Here is a 16271-nt window from a genome sequence, read left to right as displayed (position 1 = left end):
AAGGGCCTGTCCAGGAATGGAGCGGGCTGCCTGACCAGCCTGGAGCCCAAGGGATGTGCAGCCAGAGAGACAACGGACTGTCTGGAGAAGACGTGTTGCTTCTTTGAAGGGCCTGGGAGTCAGGCCGAGGAGCGTGGACTCTATACGGTGGGCGTGGAGAGCCCTGAGGTCTTAGATGACTGATCAGAGCTGCCCCAAAATGGGAGGATGGACTAGAGAAGGAGGCAGGCGTTAGAGGAAACAGGCAATTCCTAGTTCGATAGTCAATGAAACAGCGGTTCGGGGAGATCACGACTGGCCGAGGCCACACGGCTGGTAAGTGGCAGACAGAGGAGCTGAACCAGCGGCGTGCTATGTCAAGCACAGAGACCTGGAGCTCACCACAGGGGCACACAGCAGACGGGGCTTCGAGGCTGTCCAAGCGTGAGTGGACGCGTCAGCGCTCAGGACTGGATACTTCTACTGCAGACACTGGACCCAAGTCCCTGGCTCAGCACACACTCATTTTCTAGTCACAAGGTCCACTGTGGTGCCAGACGGCACCGTAGGCCGCTGCGTGACCCAGGCCACTTCCACGGTTCCCACAACTTGGAGAACCAGGTACCAGCTCTGTTTCGGAGGTGACACACATCACTTCCCACTCGCACCCACTGGCCAGAACTAGTCCAGTGATCCTGCTTGACTGACTGCAGAGACCGGAAAGAGTCTCCCATGCATCCAGGAAGGGAAGAGAGCTGAGAGTACCTGTGGGCAATCGCCATGCTCAGCCAGGACCCGGGCGATGCCCGCAGAGGGGCACGCCACAAGGTGTGAGGAGCAGCCACAAGCTGGGCAAAGGAGACAGGTCTGCCTCAGGATTTGGTGCTAGGTCAGGGCTGTTCTGTCACCTCGTGGGTGAGCTGCTCGTGGGTCACACAGTGGTTCCCTCCGTCACAACATCTGGGGAGCTGGGAAACTAAGGACAGGATAGGAGGACCTCACTCAGATGGCTGTTGTTGGGAGGCCTCAGTTGTCACATGGGTCCCCCCACGGAGCGGCCTAAGTGTCCTGCTGGCGCGCGTGAGAGAGAGAGACAGACAGAGAGACAGACAGAGCCAGAGAAAGCCATGACTTAGCCTCAGAAATCACACACCATCACTTCTGCCGTGTTTTGTTGCCATACTTACCAGCCATGATTTGAGGTGGGGACCACACAAGGGCGTGAGAACCGGACTGGGTAACTGTGTGCCACCCAGGAGCTGCCACCACAGGCAGCCGGTAGGAGAGAGTGTCTTCCCAAGCCCTTCCTGCTCAGCTCACCTTCCGTCTCTGCTCCAGCTGAGGGAGCAGCAGGTGAGGTCTGCAGGGACCTGGGAGCGAAGCCGATGGCCACATGCTGCAGGTGAGGAAACCCAAGGCACAGTGTGGAGGTGACTGCCCCACGCACTCGTGTAGCCAGCTGCGTTTGCAGCGACCAGAGTCAACCATGTGCATCTCCAGCATCTGTAGGCCTGTCTTTGGGCCCCTTACACTCCGTCTGCCTCTGCGGCATCTGGGTGGCCAAACCTGTTAGCAGTGAGCCCTGCACCTGCCCACAGCACAGCTGTGCAGGGTGTGGGAGGAGGGTAAGAGCCACCTGCCCTCAGAACACCAGCTGGGGGGCCCTGTGGGATGTGAGAGGAGGGGAGGGCTGATGCCCCTGGGGGAGTGAGCTGTGGGTGCCAACACACAGCGCCCTGTTCTGACCTGGCCCTGAGGTGTTTGTCTTTCTCGTCCCAGAATCCCTCCTACGGGACACCCTTCCCTAGTCCTGGGACTGCCTCTGCTTCTGACAGAGCCCCAAAGTTCTCACCTGAAACCCCACCTCAGGTACCTGGAAGTGCCTGGCCGCAGGCCACTGCCAAGCCTGTCACTTGGTAGGTGACACTGTCCCACCTGCCCTCCGCCGACTGACCGCACCGAAGAAACCAGACCCCGAGCCAAAGTATCAGAAACGTGTATTCTTTTCCTTTTAATAGTAAACCTCTTCACAACAAATATAGTGAAAGAGTTTTCAAACAAAACTCATAAGAATCTCAAGGACTTTGTCTTTTCTTATTGTGTAGAATACTAAGAAAGCATCACCATACAGCACGAAAAGAAATATTGAAAACAAATTGACCGCCACACACGTGGACCCGCCCTGCGCAGCACACAGGGGGAGCCGCAGGAGTGTGGGTGATTGTCGGGCTTGGGGGTGGGGCACCGCTGTGGCCTGTCCCCCCCTCCCTCTGGGACTTGAACGGGGAAGACAGAGAGAATCCAGATTCTCCCGGAACATTCCAGCCCCCCGCCCCAATACAAATCCCATTCCTTCTACCAAGTGTTTAGGGGTGGAGAGGTGGCCGAGGGGAGGAGAGGAGTTCCCAGGCTCCAGGTCCCCTCCCTTCTATGAAAGCCTAAATCCACCCCCCATCCCACCCCAGGGGATTCCAGAGTCAGTTAAAAATATATAGATAGAGATATTTCTAGATACACTTTTACATCATTTCTGTCTCTCCAAACAAATAAATAATCAGCAAGAGAAGGTGCATCACGTCCTTCCTGTCCACGGTGGGGGGATGGGTGAGGGCCAGGGATCACTGCGGGGGGGGGGGGCTCTGTGCCCACTGTCCCCGAAAGCTGTGGGAAGCCTGAGCCTGGGGAGGGCCGGGGCACCGTGAGGACTCCGCCACGGGCACGGTCTTGGAGGAAGGAGTGGGTGGAGGCAAATTTGGCTTGTGAGAGGAAGAAGAAATGCAGCCCCCGCTTGAGGTCTGGGTTCCCAGGGACCCTCATCTGGCCGGCCAGCAGAAATCTTGGGATAGTGAATTGCACAAATGTCACATGTTCATTCGCAGACCACCCCCTGCCCCCAGGGATAGAGAAGAAGGGACACACACACCCATACATGGTAATCAAAAGCCAGGGTTGCCGCTGCCAGGCAGAGGGCAAAACTGGTTAATATTGCACCGTGAGCTGCAGGGGCCTCACCACACCCTGTGCTATGGTGGCCGAGCCCAGCCTAGAAAGGCGGACAGGCTGGTGGCAGGCATAGCCTGAGAAGGGAAGGCCAGTCATTCCGCATTTATTGAGCGCCTGTCATTCACCCATCCAGCCATTCACCATTACTGGGCAGGCTCTGGGACACACACGTACACCAGACGACATCCTGTCTTCTTTCAAGGCCCTGATCAAGTCTCACCGACCCTTGAAATTCCCTCTGGGGACCTGCAGGAAGACCAGCCATGCCTTGTGGCCTTCAGCAAGTGGGGGTTAAGCCGTGAGAAGGATGGCTCACTGACCAGGGAGGAAGAGGAACTGAGTGTCACCCTGAAAGCAGGATGGGGCTGCGAGAGAGGGCGCTCCGGGAGGGAGCAGTGTGTAAAGGTCGGGGCACTGGGGGGACATTTGCATCGAGCCTGGGGGGGCAGGGCTGCGGGGAGCAGCAGAGGCCCCACTGCCAGCTCCCTCCTGACTGCATGACAAAAATATCGGAGCTGAGGGTGACAACAGGTGAAGGAGGGGGGCAGAAGGGACGGGGGCTCAGGGAGGAGGGTTATGGGGCTGGAAGCCAGGCGGCAGCAGCCACCTGGCCCTGTGCAAACACACCCGGGCAGCACACGCACGCAGACGCCCTCAGAGCTCGAGTCACACGAGGGTTCATGCACATGGCCCGAGGGGCTCAGAGACCCATGCAAACACGCGTGCACACACGCGCACATGCTCAGGGACACTCAGACATACAACAGCAGGCGCCCTTAGGAACACGCAGGCCCCCGTGCGGCCCCATGCCCCCTGCTTCTGGTCCCCCTGCGTCGTGTCAGAATACTGCCAGCGGCTGGGTCAGAGAGGCAGGCAGTCACCTGCCCCCAAACGGGCCTAGTCCACTCTGCTTTCCCACCAGGGTGAAACCCCAAGGGAGCCCTGCGGCCCTTGGGCAGAGGAGCTGGGTTTCCGTAAAGGAGGGGCAGACGCCAGGCCCCTGGGGGAGGGTGGTGTGGGTCACAGGCTGGGGGCCAGCCCCCTCCACTTTGCTGTCATCCAGCCCGAGGTCTCAAGACCTGGGGAGGCGGCAGAGAGGGGCAGACTGGAGGGGGGGAGGGGAGCAAGGACAACAGCAGAAGAACCTCATCTGTACAGTACGGCCGTTTGAGTCATTATTATTACAATATACTTTGACAAAAATAGAATCTCATTTCATATCAATACAACAACAACAAAAAAACAGTTTCCTGGACTGTTACACTGCTAACGGTTTCCAAAGGTTGCTATTTACAGTTACAGTAGCCAAGAGGGAAGGTGCGCTGGGCCTGGGTGCTGGGACAGGAGGTAGCGAGACAATGAGGGCGCACGAGCAGGGAGGTGAAGGTGGCAGCGAAGGAGCTGGCGGGCTGGGAGACGGCCCAGGAGGAGACAGGGGAGGCAGGCCTGCGGACCTCCAGGCCCCCTCCTACGCTCACCCCACCCCATGTGCACTCCTCAGGGACGTGTACGTGCAGGGGAGGGCCAGTGCCCTCGCTCACACCTGCCCAGGCGAGGCCGGCTCCCACTGAGCCACCTCACTCCAGCTCCTGTCCCCATTCCCCCCTGCTTGTGGCCAGCTTCACAGGGCTGGTGTCACTGAGGGAAAGGGAGCTATTGCACTATGTATCTTAGAGAAAACGCTGGGAAAGGGAGGGGACCCCACTCACTCCTGGCTCGTCCTCTGTCCCTTCTCAGCTCTCTCATCATGGCTCTTTCTCTCCAGAAAGGGGCTTCAGAGGGGCCCCCACCTCTGACCTCCCCCGGCCTCAGATTCCCAGGCAGCCTTCCCAGCCCCAAAGCTCAGCCAGCACCCCCACACCTTGGGGGTGCAGCTCACACAAGACGCAGTGAGGACGCATCGTGCATGTGCAGAGGCATGTGGAGGCCAGGCGTGGGTTTTCTGCCCCATGTGCCTGCGGCCACGGGACAGCCCAGACGCAGAGACCCTTTCCAGAGCCCCTGCCTCGCTTTGCCCTGAAACAAACCCACCGTCACGCCAGCCGACTTTGGGGTTTCAGTCTATTGTAAGGGTTTTGTTGTTTGGTAGTTTTTTTGGTTATTTCCCTCTGTCTGGGGGACGGGGTGGGAGGGCTCCGCATGCAGGACTCGGCACCTGTCCTTTCTCAGACGCCTCTCGGGCCCCCACCCCTCCTGCAGCATATGTGTACAACGTGCAAAGTATCCCCCCTGCCCGCAAAAAAGAGCTCCCCCGGCCAGTGAAAATGGCAGGGGTGCAGAAAGAGGGGATGGGAGCATGCCCCTCCAAAGCCAGAATCCAAATTAAAAAAAATATAATATTAATAATAATATAATAATAATTATACACAAATGTAACCGTTGACAGGACACGGAGCACAAGAGAGGAAGTGGGGGTCGAGCGGGAGGAGCCCAGGACAGGGGGTGGGCGGTGAGATTGTCAACTCTTCATCAGGGAGGCTGAGGGGGGTGGGGACCGTCACTTTAATGTCTGTGAAGAGAGGAGATGGAGAATGGGATGTGAGGGGGTGGCCCAGGCTACAGAGTTCGTGCCCCCCATTTCCCTCTCCCTGGAGGGGCAGGACTCTGGTGGCAGGGTCAGCTCTGAGGGGGGACATCATCGAGCAGAAGGGCTGATGCTGGAGGAAGGGTAGGAGACGGGCCTTTGGTGGGAGAACAGGGCGTCAGTCCTGCCCCCGAAGGGATGAGGGCGGGACCTAAGACAGCTGGGCGCGCACGGGGCAGCCCGCGAGGCGACACTGGCAGGCAGGAGGGTGGTGTTACAGTACCCAAGTATCCAGCCGCATCCGCTTCACAGCCGAGCCCTCGGCCTCAGGCTCCGGGGCCGGGCGCAGCAGGCCCAGCGTGGGCCCGAAGTCCCCCCGGCCGTCATCGCGGTCCCCCGTCTCATAGGAGCCCCCAGCCGGGCTGCTGAGACCGTCGCCGGGCTCAGGGCGGGTAGCTGGGAACACAGCCTGAGGGGGAGGCGCAGGGCTGCGCTCTCGGCTGGGGGACACCGGTTCCGACTTGATGCTGATATGGGGGTGGGTGGTGACCGTGAGGGCAGCACCCACGTGGGGCAAGGGGCTGCCAGGGCTGCAGAAGGCGACAGGGATGGGGCACAGGGGGCAGAAACAGGAGAGGGGGAGACAGGCAGAGGGTGAGAACACGGGGGTGGGGGCATGAGGGGGAGGGAGAGACAAGTGGATGGGGACAGAGGCCAAGTGAAGGGCAGAAAGGGGACAAGTCACATTAGTTCTTTCTCTGCCATGTCGTCGTCTGCCACCAGCCACCCCGCCCCCACCCGCGGCTGGCTGGGTCTCCCAGGCCTGTACAGAGGACACCAGGGCTGTCACTGTGCCTCCCGTGCTGTCCACTGATGACAGACACCCTAACAAAATCCCAGCTCTCAGGAGGACCCACTCTTCTGGTCCCTCGGCTCTCCCTCCCCGAACACGTGCAGACTGCGGGTCCCGGGGACTCACAGTAAGTTGCTGAGAGACACGGGGACCAGGTGAGGCTGCTGGGGCGGTGGCTGGGGCGGCTGCTGGGGCGGCTGCTGGGGTGGCTGCTGGGGTGGCTGCTGGGGCTGTGGTGGCTGCGGCCAGGCAGTGACAGCGGTGACGTTGCCTAGTGACAGTCCCCCAGGCGAACTGAAGGCTGGTAAGGAGGAGAGCTCCGCGCTGGTCAGCTGGTAATCTGCCGGGGTCGGGGGAGGGGGACAAAGTGAGGGTGCGCCTGGGGGGGGGGGGTGCGCGGCGGCTCCGGGAGGCCTAGGAGACCGGGGAGCTGCTGATGACAGACGCGATCATCTGCAAGGTGGCGCTCCCAGGTCCGAGCTGCAAATCTAAGCCGTGAGCGACCCTTTCAACAGGATGAAGACAGGCGGTCTTCACAGCAAGCAGTGTTGCTCTGTTGTTGTTTTTGCCCAAGTGGAAGCACCACTTTTAGAACCTCAATTTAAAGGAAAGCAGGGAGGGGCTAGGACATCCGAGCGCCTTTCCAAGACAGAGGAGGCCCCGGTGAAGGACGCGGCCCCTGTAGGGTTTCCAGGCGGGAATTCCTGCTCGTTCTCAGGAAGTTTTTCGCTTTCCCGTTCGCGAATCCCGAGAAAAGTTGGTGGGGAAATCGGGAAGATCGGCTCCTTGAACCCAGGTGGTTGGTAGTCTCGGCCATCACTGCGTCGAAACGATTCATCGTGGAGAACAGAGAACAGTTTATATCTCGGGATTCGGGAAGGGGAAAGTGAAAAACATCCCTGAGAATTGGACGGAATTCCCGTCTGGAAACCCTAGTCCCAAGCAAACTGCCATCAAACTGCCACCGCACTTCTGCGAAGTCCCCAGTCTCCCAGGACCCAGGACTGTCCACACAGGACCCGGAGCAGCCGGGGGTGAGCCGCTGGGCCAAACCCCAGAGCACTGCTGGTGCAGCAGGATGCAGCCCGGTCCCCAGGAGGTGACACATTATTTCCTAAAATTTCTGTCTTGGTGAAGAAACCGGGCTGTGTGCACCATCCCAGAGCACACAGAACCGCAAGACGTTTCAGAATTCACGCAGCACTGTCACGTTTGGTGCTGCACCATTTGGGACCGTTTAGAAGGTTTCTTTTAGCAAACACAGGTGTGGCATGGTGGCAGTGGGAGGGCACAGGCACGCCTGTCACAGCAGCCCTGCAGCCGTGGCCCTGGCTGCCCCGGGAGGACAGGAAGAACCCGGCAGCAATAAGATGCGGGCCAAGTCCCTGGCCATGCCCCCTCGCAGGTCATGTGACCGTGGGCAGGCTACTCTGTCTAAACTGCAGACAGCGGTCCTGCCTGTGTCACGGCCCGGCAGCTGTGAGGACCAAGTGAGCTCACTACCCACAGGAAGCACACACAGCAGTGTCGGGGACACAACAAGTAGTCCAGGATCTACTTGTTACTAATTCATGAATGAGGCAACTGCAGCCTCCAGTGTGAGGAGCTTGCCCAGGTCACGAGAGCCAGTGGCAGGGCTGGGACGATCCTCGTGCTCCCTATCACCTTCCTATCTCACTCCAGCGATGGCCAGTCCCCGCGGGCCTCTGGCTTTAAGGTGCTTGTATTTAAAAAGCAGAGCAAGGGCCCCTGGAGCTGACTATTCCCAACACTCGTGTGACAGAGAAGGAAGGCGGCCCCAGAGAGTGCCTCCGCCTGTCCCTTCCTCACGAGTGAATGGCTGACACTCACCTCCCAGGCCCCCACCTGCCCAGGACACTCCCACTCCATCCACCTGGATGCTCGTTTCCTCCGAGACAAGAGGAAGTCGGCCTGCAGGCCACCTGGCAGCCGGCTCGGCCCCTCCTAGAGTGACCAGAGCCAGACTTCTGCAGCCAGTCTCAACAAGGGGCCAGGCCTGTCCCTTACCCGAGACACTGCCAAAGCCAGATCACCCCCAGCCAGAGCAGGAACTAGGGCCAAGGGCTAGAACCAGTGAACAGCTAATCAGCAAGATGTTTGCTGGGCTTTTGTTTACATACCAGGAGTCACCTGAAAACACCTGCTGTTTAAACGTCCCGCAGCAAGAGGGACTGGAGCCCCTGGCTTCTGAGAGGATGTGAGGAAGGCCACACACTTCCGGGGAGGCCCCAGGGGCAGGCCCAGCGTCCCCACCGGCTTTCACACCACAGACACCAAAGTCTGGCCTGCTGTGCTCCGGACACCCATGAACCTCCCTCCTCACTCACAAAGTGGCAGGGGGTGCGAGAAGATGGCAGAAAACCACCACCACGGCACTGATTCCCCCAAAACAACAGCTTCTGAAAAGTGGTCTGTGCACCCTCTGCAACCACCCCGCCTGCCCTCAGGGAGCCGGCTTTTCCAGGGGGGCCCTGAGCCCCAGTGGCAGGGCTGGACGAGCCTGAGGCCGCCTGTCCACCCACAGCTCTCACAGATGAGCAGACTGGGCCCAGGCACGCGGCCATCTGAAGCTGCCCGAGGACGTAACGACCTGGGAGTGGTGCACGTGTGGACAAAGGATCGTGCAGATGCCGGATGATGAAGTCGGGCACAGACGCACATGCCAGAGCCCGGCCCCTCCACCTGAGGCAGCTCTCCTTCCTGCCCCAAGCGGCCTTGCTACACACAGGTCTGGGTTCTGGGGGTACCTGCATTGGGGTCCGGGACCCACTGTGGTTCAGTTCTGGAATGCGGCTTTGGGGGCGGGGAGAAGGAGGGGGATCTCTCGGTCTAGTTTGAGGTCATCACAAAACAGCCCTAACACAAGCTCCCTGCAGGTGCAAGGACCTGGGGACGGCAGAGGGCTCCTCGGCAGGAAACAGACCAGGCTCCCCAGCCCCATACGTGCTTTGAAACAGGATGACCGGGCACTTTCCCCTTGGGCAGCCCTTCCTGACACAGCAGCTTGGAACGCAGGCAAGGATGGCTGAGAGTGTCACAGACTGTTCCTGGGACAGTGTGAGTGGGTGACACAGGCCAGGACAGCCCTGGGGACCCAGAACGGCTAGGCACTGAGTGTCCTGCCTGAATCCTTCTACCTAGAGACACCTCCCCTGTGTCCCAGTGACTCTTCGCCTTCAGCTCCCTCCCTGCAACCTTCGTTCTCCTGTCCCCCATCAGTCCACCAAGCACCACAGGCCAGCCTCGGGGTGAGAGACCCCCACTCTGGAGTCCCACGGCCTTCCCTGGAACCTGGACAAATCCTCTCTGTGGCCCGCCCAGCCTCCCTGTCTCTTCTCTCTCTGTTCCCTCATCCTCCTCTAGGAAGCCTCGCTGCACTGGCCATGTCCCCTCCCCACGCCCCAACCCTGGTGGCCCGAAGCACCTGCCAGCACACCCCTGGCCTGGCTCCTCCGACGGGAGGCTCCCTAAGGCCAGGGCCTGCCTTCTCCACTAGGTCCTATATTAAAAATAAGGGATCCCCAGTTCAATCTGAATTTCAGCTGAAACCATTATTTATTTTTCATTTTTTCATCTGAAATTCAGATCGAACTGGACAGTCTATGTTTCTATTGGCTAAATCTGCCAACCTTAACCAGGTGGGGGCTCCCCCAAATCAACAGCCTTCCTCAGATTGGGGTGTCCCTCAGAGAACCTCTCCATTCCCTGTCTGGTCCCTCCCCGACCCCAAGGCCACGTCACACAGCTCACAGCCCAGGGACACTCACCTGTGTTGTAGGCGGTAGGCATGGAGGAGAAGGGGAGGCCCTGGCTGAGTAAACTTGGCGTTGCCACGGAAACCACGGGGGTGGTGAGCGAGTGGGTAGACTGGGAGACCCCAAGGCGCTGGGCATTGTTCTGCAGGGAAAAGCTGTTGGTCAGGAGGTGGCAGGTGGGGAAGCTGCTCAGGCCTCGCCCTCCACTCAAGGCCAAGCTGGCGTCCCTGAATCCCGGCCCAGGTGGCATGCTGGAGCACGGAGGCCCCGCAGTCCAGACACGGAGACACTGAGGTCCACGGAGAGGAACATCCACACGCACCCACTCACACCGACACACACGCAGAGAGGAAGGCACGCATGCTGGCCCCACGCCGTCTCCTCAGGTAGAGTGACAGAGGGGAAAGAACTCCCAGCCGGTCCCTCTGGAGTCTGCTCTCCACCCATCTCACTAAGCACACGCCGGGGAAGGCACGCTGGCATCTGGGAGCGGAACGCGTGTGCCTGCGTGTATGCACACACGTGCGTGGGGATGTCAGCTCCATCTGCCGCTGACTCACTTGTTTATTCCAACTCCACGCTGGGGCCGAGACTGCCGCCGTGTTGGCCGCCAAAGCCTGCCTGCCTTTTCCAGCCTCTCTGGCCTCCCATCAGGGAGCTGGGGGGAGGAGCCCCCGCCCCACGCCTGGCCGAGTGTGAGTATATAAGTGTGTGTGTGTGTGTGTGTGTGTGTGTGTGTGTGTGTGACAGAGAGAGAGAGAGAGAGAAACAGAGAGAGGGAGAAGGAGGGGGGAGAGAGAGAGAGAGAGAGAGAGAGAGAGGCAAGGAGAGGGAAGGAGAGGGAAGGACAGGTAAAGAGCAGTGCAGCCCCTGGTCCAAGGGTCTATCTAATCCGGGCATCCTGGGACACAGCCTGGGGCTGGCCCACTCCTCTGCGCATACACACACACACACACGTGTGCCTGCATGAACACAGCATCGCACACGACACCCATATGCACCCATGTACACACACATGCATGTCTGAGCCCTCACCCCCGCCTCATTTACCTCGGTGTCCCACTTGGTCCTGAGCACAGCCCCCGGCAAATAACCAAATAAACGACACACGCTACACACACAGGCGAAAGGACAGGGCACACATGTACTCCATGCTGGCGCCGCAGAGCAACGGGCTGACCCAGAATTCAAAGCCACAGCAAACACCTCCCAGTCTCACTTACCAGGTCTAAATGGTCCTCAGTCTGGGAGCAGAAATAAAACCAAGGGATGTTCAGTCTCCGGCCTCCGCCCCCTCACGCCCCCGGCCCACCGCCAGCCCATGCACCTCGCTGTGTGGGAGCAGGATGACCCCGCAGGCAAGCACAGCCCCCCACTGTCCTGCCGACTTCCAGGAGCTGCTGGGGCCCCACGTCATCTCATCCCACCGTGCTGCGGTAATGGCACACCTCCCCTGGCCTCCGTCACAGAACCTTCTCGCCCATCTCGGTCCCTTCCGACTGCCCCCAAGGCTGGGACCTCTGCGTTGCCACCCTGTGTGAGGCCCTCGGGGTGTCTCCCCCATCATGCTTCCCTGAGCTCTCCTGGGAAGTCCTAACTGCTGGGTAACCGTCTCTCCTGCTGGAGGTTGGCTCTTTCCTCTGTCCACTCTCCACTCCCAGCCCCTGCCCCTCGCCCGCTCGGCCCAGACCCACTCACCAAGTGGTGCATTAACCCCTTTCCTCCCTGGGACGTGATCACCCTCAGGTCTGGCTTGCGGCTGGGGGCTCCAAGCTGGGCGCTGTGGGTGGGTGGGGGCGGAGACTTGGCAGGGATGACCTTGTTTAAGCTGTTGCCATTGGCCACGGGGAGGAGGCCAGGAGAGGCCCGAGCACTGACGTAGCCGTTCCCTGGAGGAGAGAAGAGATGAGGCTGAGAGGAAACGCACAGACCCGCCTCAGCCCTGCCAAGTGTCCCCATGCCAGTACTGTCCCCCAGCACTGGACAGAGCCACATTCGGGCTCTGAGTGGGTATGGAGCTCTCTGATTTCCCCTGAATCTCTTCCACCCAAATCACTGGGTTCGTCCCCCTGCCTCTAAGCTACGTGTGAGGGGCTGGGTGGTAGGAGCTCCAAGGTTGATGGGAAGGATGAAAAAGAATCACAATGACCACTAGGTCCTCTGGCAGCCAAGCCTCCCCCCAGTCTCCCAAGTCTCCATGGACAAGAAGCACCTTCAGACCCCACAACCTGCCCCGACTGGGCACACCATGGCCCAGGTTGGGAAAAGGGGGGCCAGCCTGGAACTGGGGTCTCAGTGGATCCTGGTCACCAGAGCAGATCAACCACTCGAGCTGGTCCCTTTGCCATGAGCTGGGGACGCTGTGATTCGGATGAGCACGTGACACCTGGGGGATGAGCACCTGGGGAAGGTGAGCCATTCCCTGGGGGCTGATAAGCCAGCCACCCCCATAGTTAGACTGGGACAGTAAGCGTAGTAACCATCTTCACATCTGCTCCACATAAGCTACGTGGGGCTTCCACACACATGTTCTCTCATTTAATGCTCACACTACCCCTCGAGGAGGACACGGCACATATCTTCAGCCCTATTTACAAGAGGAAATGTGAGGGTGGCAGAGGTGTCATGACTTGTCAGGGCACATAGCTGGAGGCCAAGCGAGGGCCCTCACCGCTTCCCACGTGCCAGGCGTGAGGGCCCGTGTGCGCCGCTGTTTCCCTGAGGTCCGAGGTCCCTCTCCTTGCAGAGGGAGCGTATCCCCCCACCTCTCCCATTTCCCGAGCCTGACACAATCACTGCCAGAGAGCCATTGCCTGGTGACTGGTGCTAAGCTGGGGGACTCGGGGGCCCAGAGATGTGGGGTGACCCCAGTCAGAGGTGTCACCTTGCTCTGTCGCCTGAGAGCATACTGCTGCCCTGGAAGTGTGTGCCTGCCTCCATCCCAATTCCTGGATCACTCTGGGAATGGCAGGAATGCCAGGGTGACGTCAATGGTGACATTCGAAGTCAGTCACCGGCCGGACACCGGCACAGGGCAGGAGGGGCTGTCAGCTGCCGGGGTGGGGGTGTGGGGGGGGCAGCCTTTCCTGTGGCTTACTGCTGTGTGCTCACAAGTGCGCATCGTGTGCAATGTTTGCACGGGTGAGAGTGAGTGAGAGTGTGAGCACGAGTGTGTACATGTACGTGTGAGTCTGTGCCTACTGGCTATCAGCCAACGCCAGATGTGTCTGCACCCCCAGATCCCAAGCAGACTCTCCCTCTCAGGTGGGAAAACTTGGATCTTTTCCTCCAACTAGAACTGTTGGTCCATTCTCTCAGTTTGCCCAGAATTTCCTGAGCTGACAGCTCACCAATTACTGCTAGAGACAAAAAATTCCCAGAGCTTTGGAAACCCCAGACTGGACCTCCAGTTCGGGCCCCAGGGTCTTCCTCGCCTGTACCTAGGTCCTTCCTGGTCCCTGGACCCTGGCTTGCGGAGCAGGCGGACCGTCCCCCACCCCGGAAGGGCTGCCACACTCACCCACGGGGCTGGGGCAGGCTCCATTCGCACTGTTGAGGTCTCCCCCCAGCATGGCCCCTGGAAGACAAGCAGAACCGTGAGCTGACAGGACACTCCCTCCAGAGTGGGGTTTGGGGACTGATCGGGCAGAGCCACGTAGCCGGGAGACGCCGTGCAGGTGCCAGGACACTCGGTTGAAAGCAGAAGCCCAGGTCCCCATACCATCTCCCGTCCACCTCAGCTGTCCGCTTACAGCCCTCTCACCTGCACTGGCGGGCCGCTGGGGCAGGCCGGGGGACACACTGTTCCTCTGTAGTGCTGGCTGCTGGGGGGACAGGAGCCGTGGGTCCGTGAGGGATGACGTCACCAGGGAGGGGGTGACCAGGGAGCCGCTGGGGTTGCTGAACTGCAGTGAGCTCTGACTGGACACGGGCACTGTCACGGGCATGGCAAAGTTGGGGGCCGGGACAGCTGACTAGACAGAAAATGGAGAGTCTGGGTCAGGCCAGGGTGACCCCTACCTGGGACCCATCTCTCCTGGGAAGGCAGGTGAAAGTTGTTCCGGGGCTGGGCGGTGCACCCCAGGCCAGCAGCCCCGTCTCTGCCCGGCCCTCCAGAGCCCTGCCTGCCACTCCCGCCAAGGAAACACGCTGCTGGGGGTGCTGTGGGGTCCCGCTCTGGCCCCGACGGCGAGGGCGGAGCTCTGCCCACTGCAGGGGGGACCGGGCCCCCTAGTGGCGACGGGTTAGTCCTCAGCCAGGCAGGACACACGGGGAGCAGGTTAGAGGCCCTGAGGACGAGGAAACGCACGTGGCTGCTGAAGGCCTGCGTCTCCTTCACGCGTAGCTGCCAGTCCATCCGCCCCCCCCCCCCCTCGGGGCTTCACCCCACCTCGCTGCCTCTCCTACACAACGCTGCTGAGGGTCTGAGCCTGGGGGTCGGAGCAGGCCTGGGGGCCTTGCCCCAAAAACGTCCCGACACAGAGCACATGCCGTCGTTCCTGTCTTGTCCAGATGGCACATCACCTACACATCTCGCTGGTGAGGGGGACACTGAGGCCTGTCCTGGCTTGTGCTCCATCCAAGTGCGTCTCAGCGAGCGAGCGGCACAGGCTCGTCAGGCCAAGGTCCGAGGCGCCTCGGGAGTCGCCAGCAGCCCCAGCGCTGTGCAGCACACACCCCGTCCGGCCCGGGCAGCGAGGGCAAAGCCACACCATGCACCACGGGGGGCGTCCTCCATGCTGCTACTCACGGCCAGCCTATAACTCTGCATCATTTTATCAAACTCCTCGTCTATCTTTTTATATTTCTCCTCCGTCTGGGGGGTCAGGGCAAACACCTCGTCCACCTCGGGGCTCTCACACTCCCTGTGCTTCTTGTGCAGCGCCTGGGGGGGCGGGAGGGGCGTGAGTGGGGCTCACCCCGTAGCGCCGGAAGAGCCCGTCCAGCTCCTCGCTGGCGCGCCGGTACTTGTCCTCCAGCAGGGGGCTCTGTTCCAGGGAGTCCTCCCCGTCGGGCTCCGGGCTGTCGCAGCCGTTGAAGCCCTTCTTCCTCAGCGTCTGGAACCGCAGGGCAGTCAGAGGGGGAGGGTCCTCCCGCCCGCCTCTCCTGCCTCTCGGGAGCACTGCCATTCCTCCAGAAGACCCCCTACTGCTCCCCAACCTCCTCCTGCAGGGGTCCCCGCATCTCCCCAGCCCTCTCCCTCAGTGTCACCCCTTCCGAGGGCACTGTGTGATGAGGGGTGAAAGGTGGGCACAGCTCAGGGAATGCACTGGGCGAGACGTGGGGAGGGCTCTGGGTGACGGGCTGAGGGGCTGGTGCCTGGGCGTCCCCAGGGGAAGGTGGTCAGGGCTGGCTCTGCCCAGCTCAATTCCTCGGCTCTGCTCAGAAGATGTGGAGGACGGAGAGAAACAGACACGAGACAGAGGGACAGGGGCAAGAGGAAAAAGCACACGGGGACTAGACTTATTGAGTTCCTGCCATGTACCACCCCATATGCTGTCCCAGCCCAAGGCCAGAGCTTCTCCTATGTGGCCACACGGCGTAGGGACACAGCTCGTGGGTCTGGGGAAGACCCCAAAGCTGCCCTCTGCATGCTCAAAACATATTCAGACACTTGTGCTGACATTAAAATGAATGCAAATTTTACACTGCAGCCCACAGTAAATGTTTCCTCTAATATAAAAAGAAGGGAATTCCCTCCAAATCTCTGAGTCCGTCTCGCTCAGGAAGGCTCCCGGGACCCTCTCCACCAGCACAAGCTCACAGCCCAGGGCACGCGTGCCTCATGTGAGGAGCGAGAATGGGGCCATCTCGTTCAATCCCACAGCACCCTTCTAAGCAGGCGCTGGCCCCATTTCATGGAGGTGGGTGGGCACCCAGGTTCGAGGAGGCTAACCCATGTGCCCAGGCCACGTGGTCAGGAAAGGCCAGAGCTGGGTGCCAAAGCCCGCATGCCTCCACAGTTCACAATGGGAGCTCTCTCTGAAACACTGAGCCCTAGGGACCCAGAAAGGCACAGGAATAGCAGGAGATATGCAAACAGAGAGTGAGACGAAGGAAGAGTCAGACGCAGGAGCAGACCAAAAGATGGAGGGAGGGGGAAGATGGACAGAGAGCTGTCACATCACGCCCGAGG

The 16271-nt window shown here is 60.3% G+C and overlaps 1 protein-coding gene across 2 annotated transcripts in view; it reads right to left on the bottom strand.

Annotated features, from left to right (window-relative positions):
• Positions 1 to 1964: 1964 nt before the first annotated feature.
• The window catches only part of MEF2D (myocyte enhancer factor 2D), a 30656-nt gene continuing 16349 nt past the window's right edge, over positions 1965 to 16271 (bottom strand). The window contains exons 4-12 of one of the 2 annotated variants that reach the window (XM_081024618.1): positions 15055 to 15192; positions 13899 to 14109; positions 13656 to 13712; positions 11834 to 12024; positions 11359 to 11379; positions 10148 to 10277; positions 6486 to 6699; positions 5790 to 6096; positions 1965 to 5491 (exon numbers count right to left, since the gene is read on the bottom strand). In XM_081024618.1, the coding sequence (XP_080880744.1) occupies positions 5480 to 5491; positions 5790 to 6096; positions 6486 to 6699; positions 10148 to 10277; positions 11359 to 11379; positions 11834 to 12024; positions 13656 to 13712; positions 13899 to 14109; positions 15055 to 15192 (1281 nt within the window). In that variant the 3' untranslated portion in view covers positions 1965 to 5479. The remainder of the gene's footprint in view (positions 5492 to 5789; positions 6097 to 6485; positions 6700 to 10147; positions 10278 to 11358; positions 11380 to 11833; positions 12025 to 13655; positions 13713 to 13898; positions 14110 to 15054; positions 15193 to 16271) is intronic. The other variant, XM_081024619.1, reaches the window with a different exon arrangement.

Source organism: Rhinolophus hipposideros (genome assembly GCF_964194185.1).
Source record: "Rhinolophus hipposideros genome assembly, chromosome: 19".
NCBI lineage: Eukaryota > Metazoa > Chordata > Mammalia > Chiroptera > Rhinolophidae > Rhinolophus > Rhinolophus hipposideros.
This window is presented reverse-complemented; position numbering and strand designations above follow the sequence as displayed.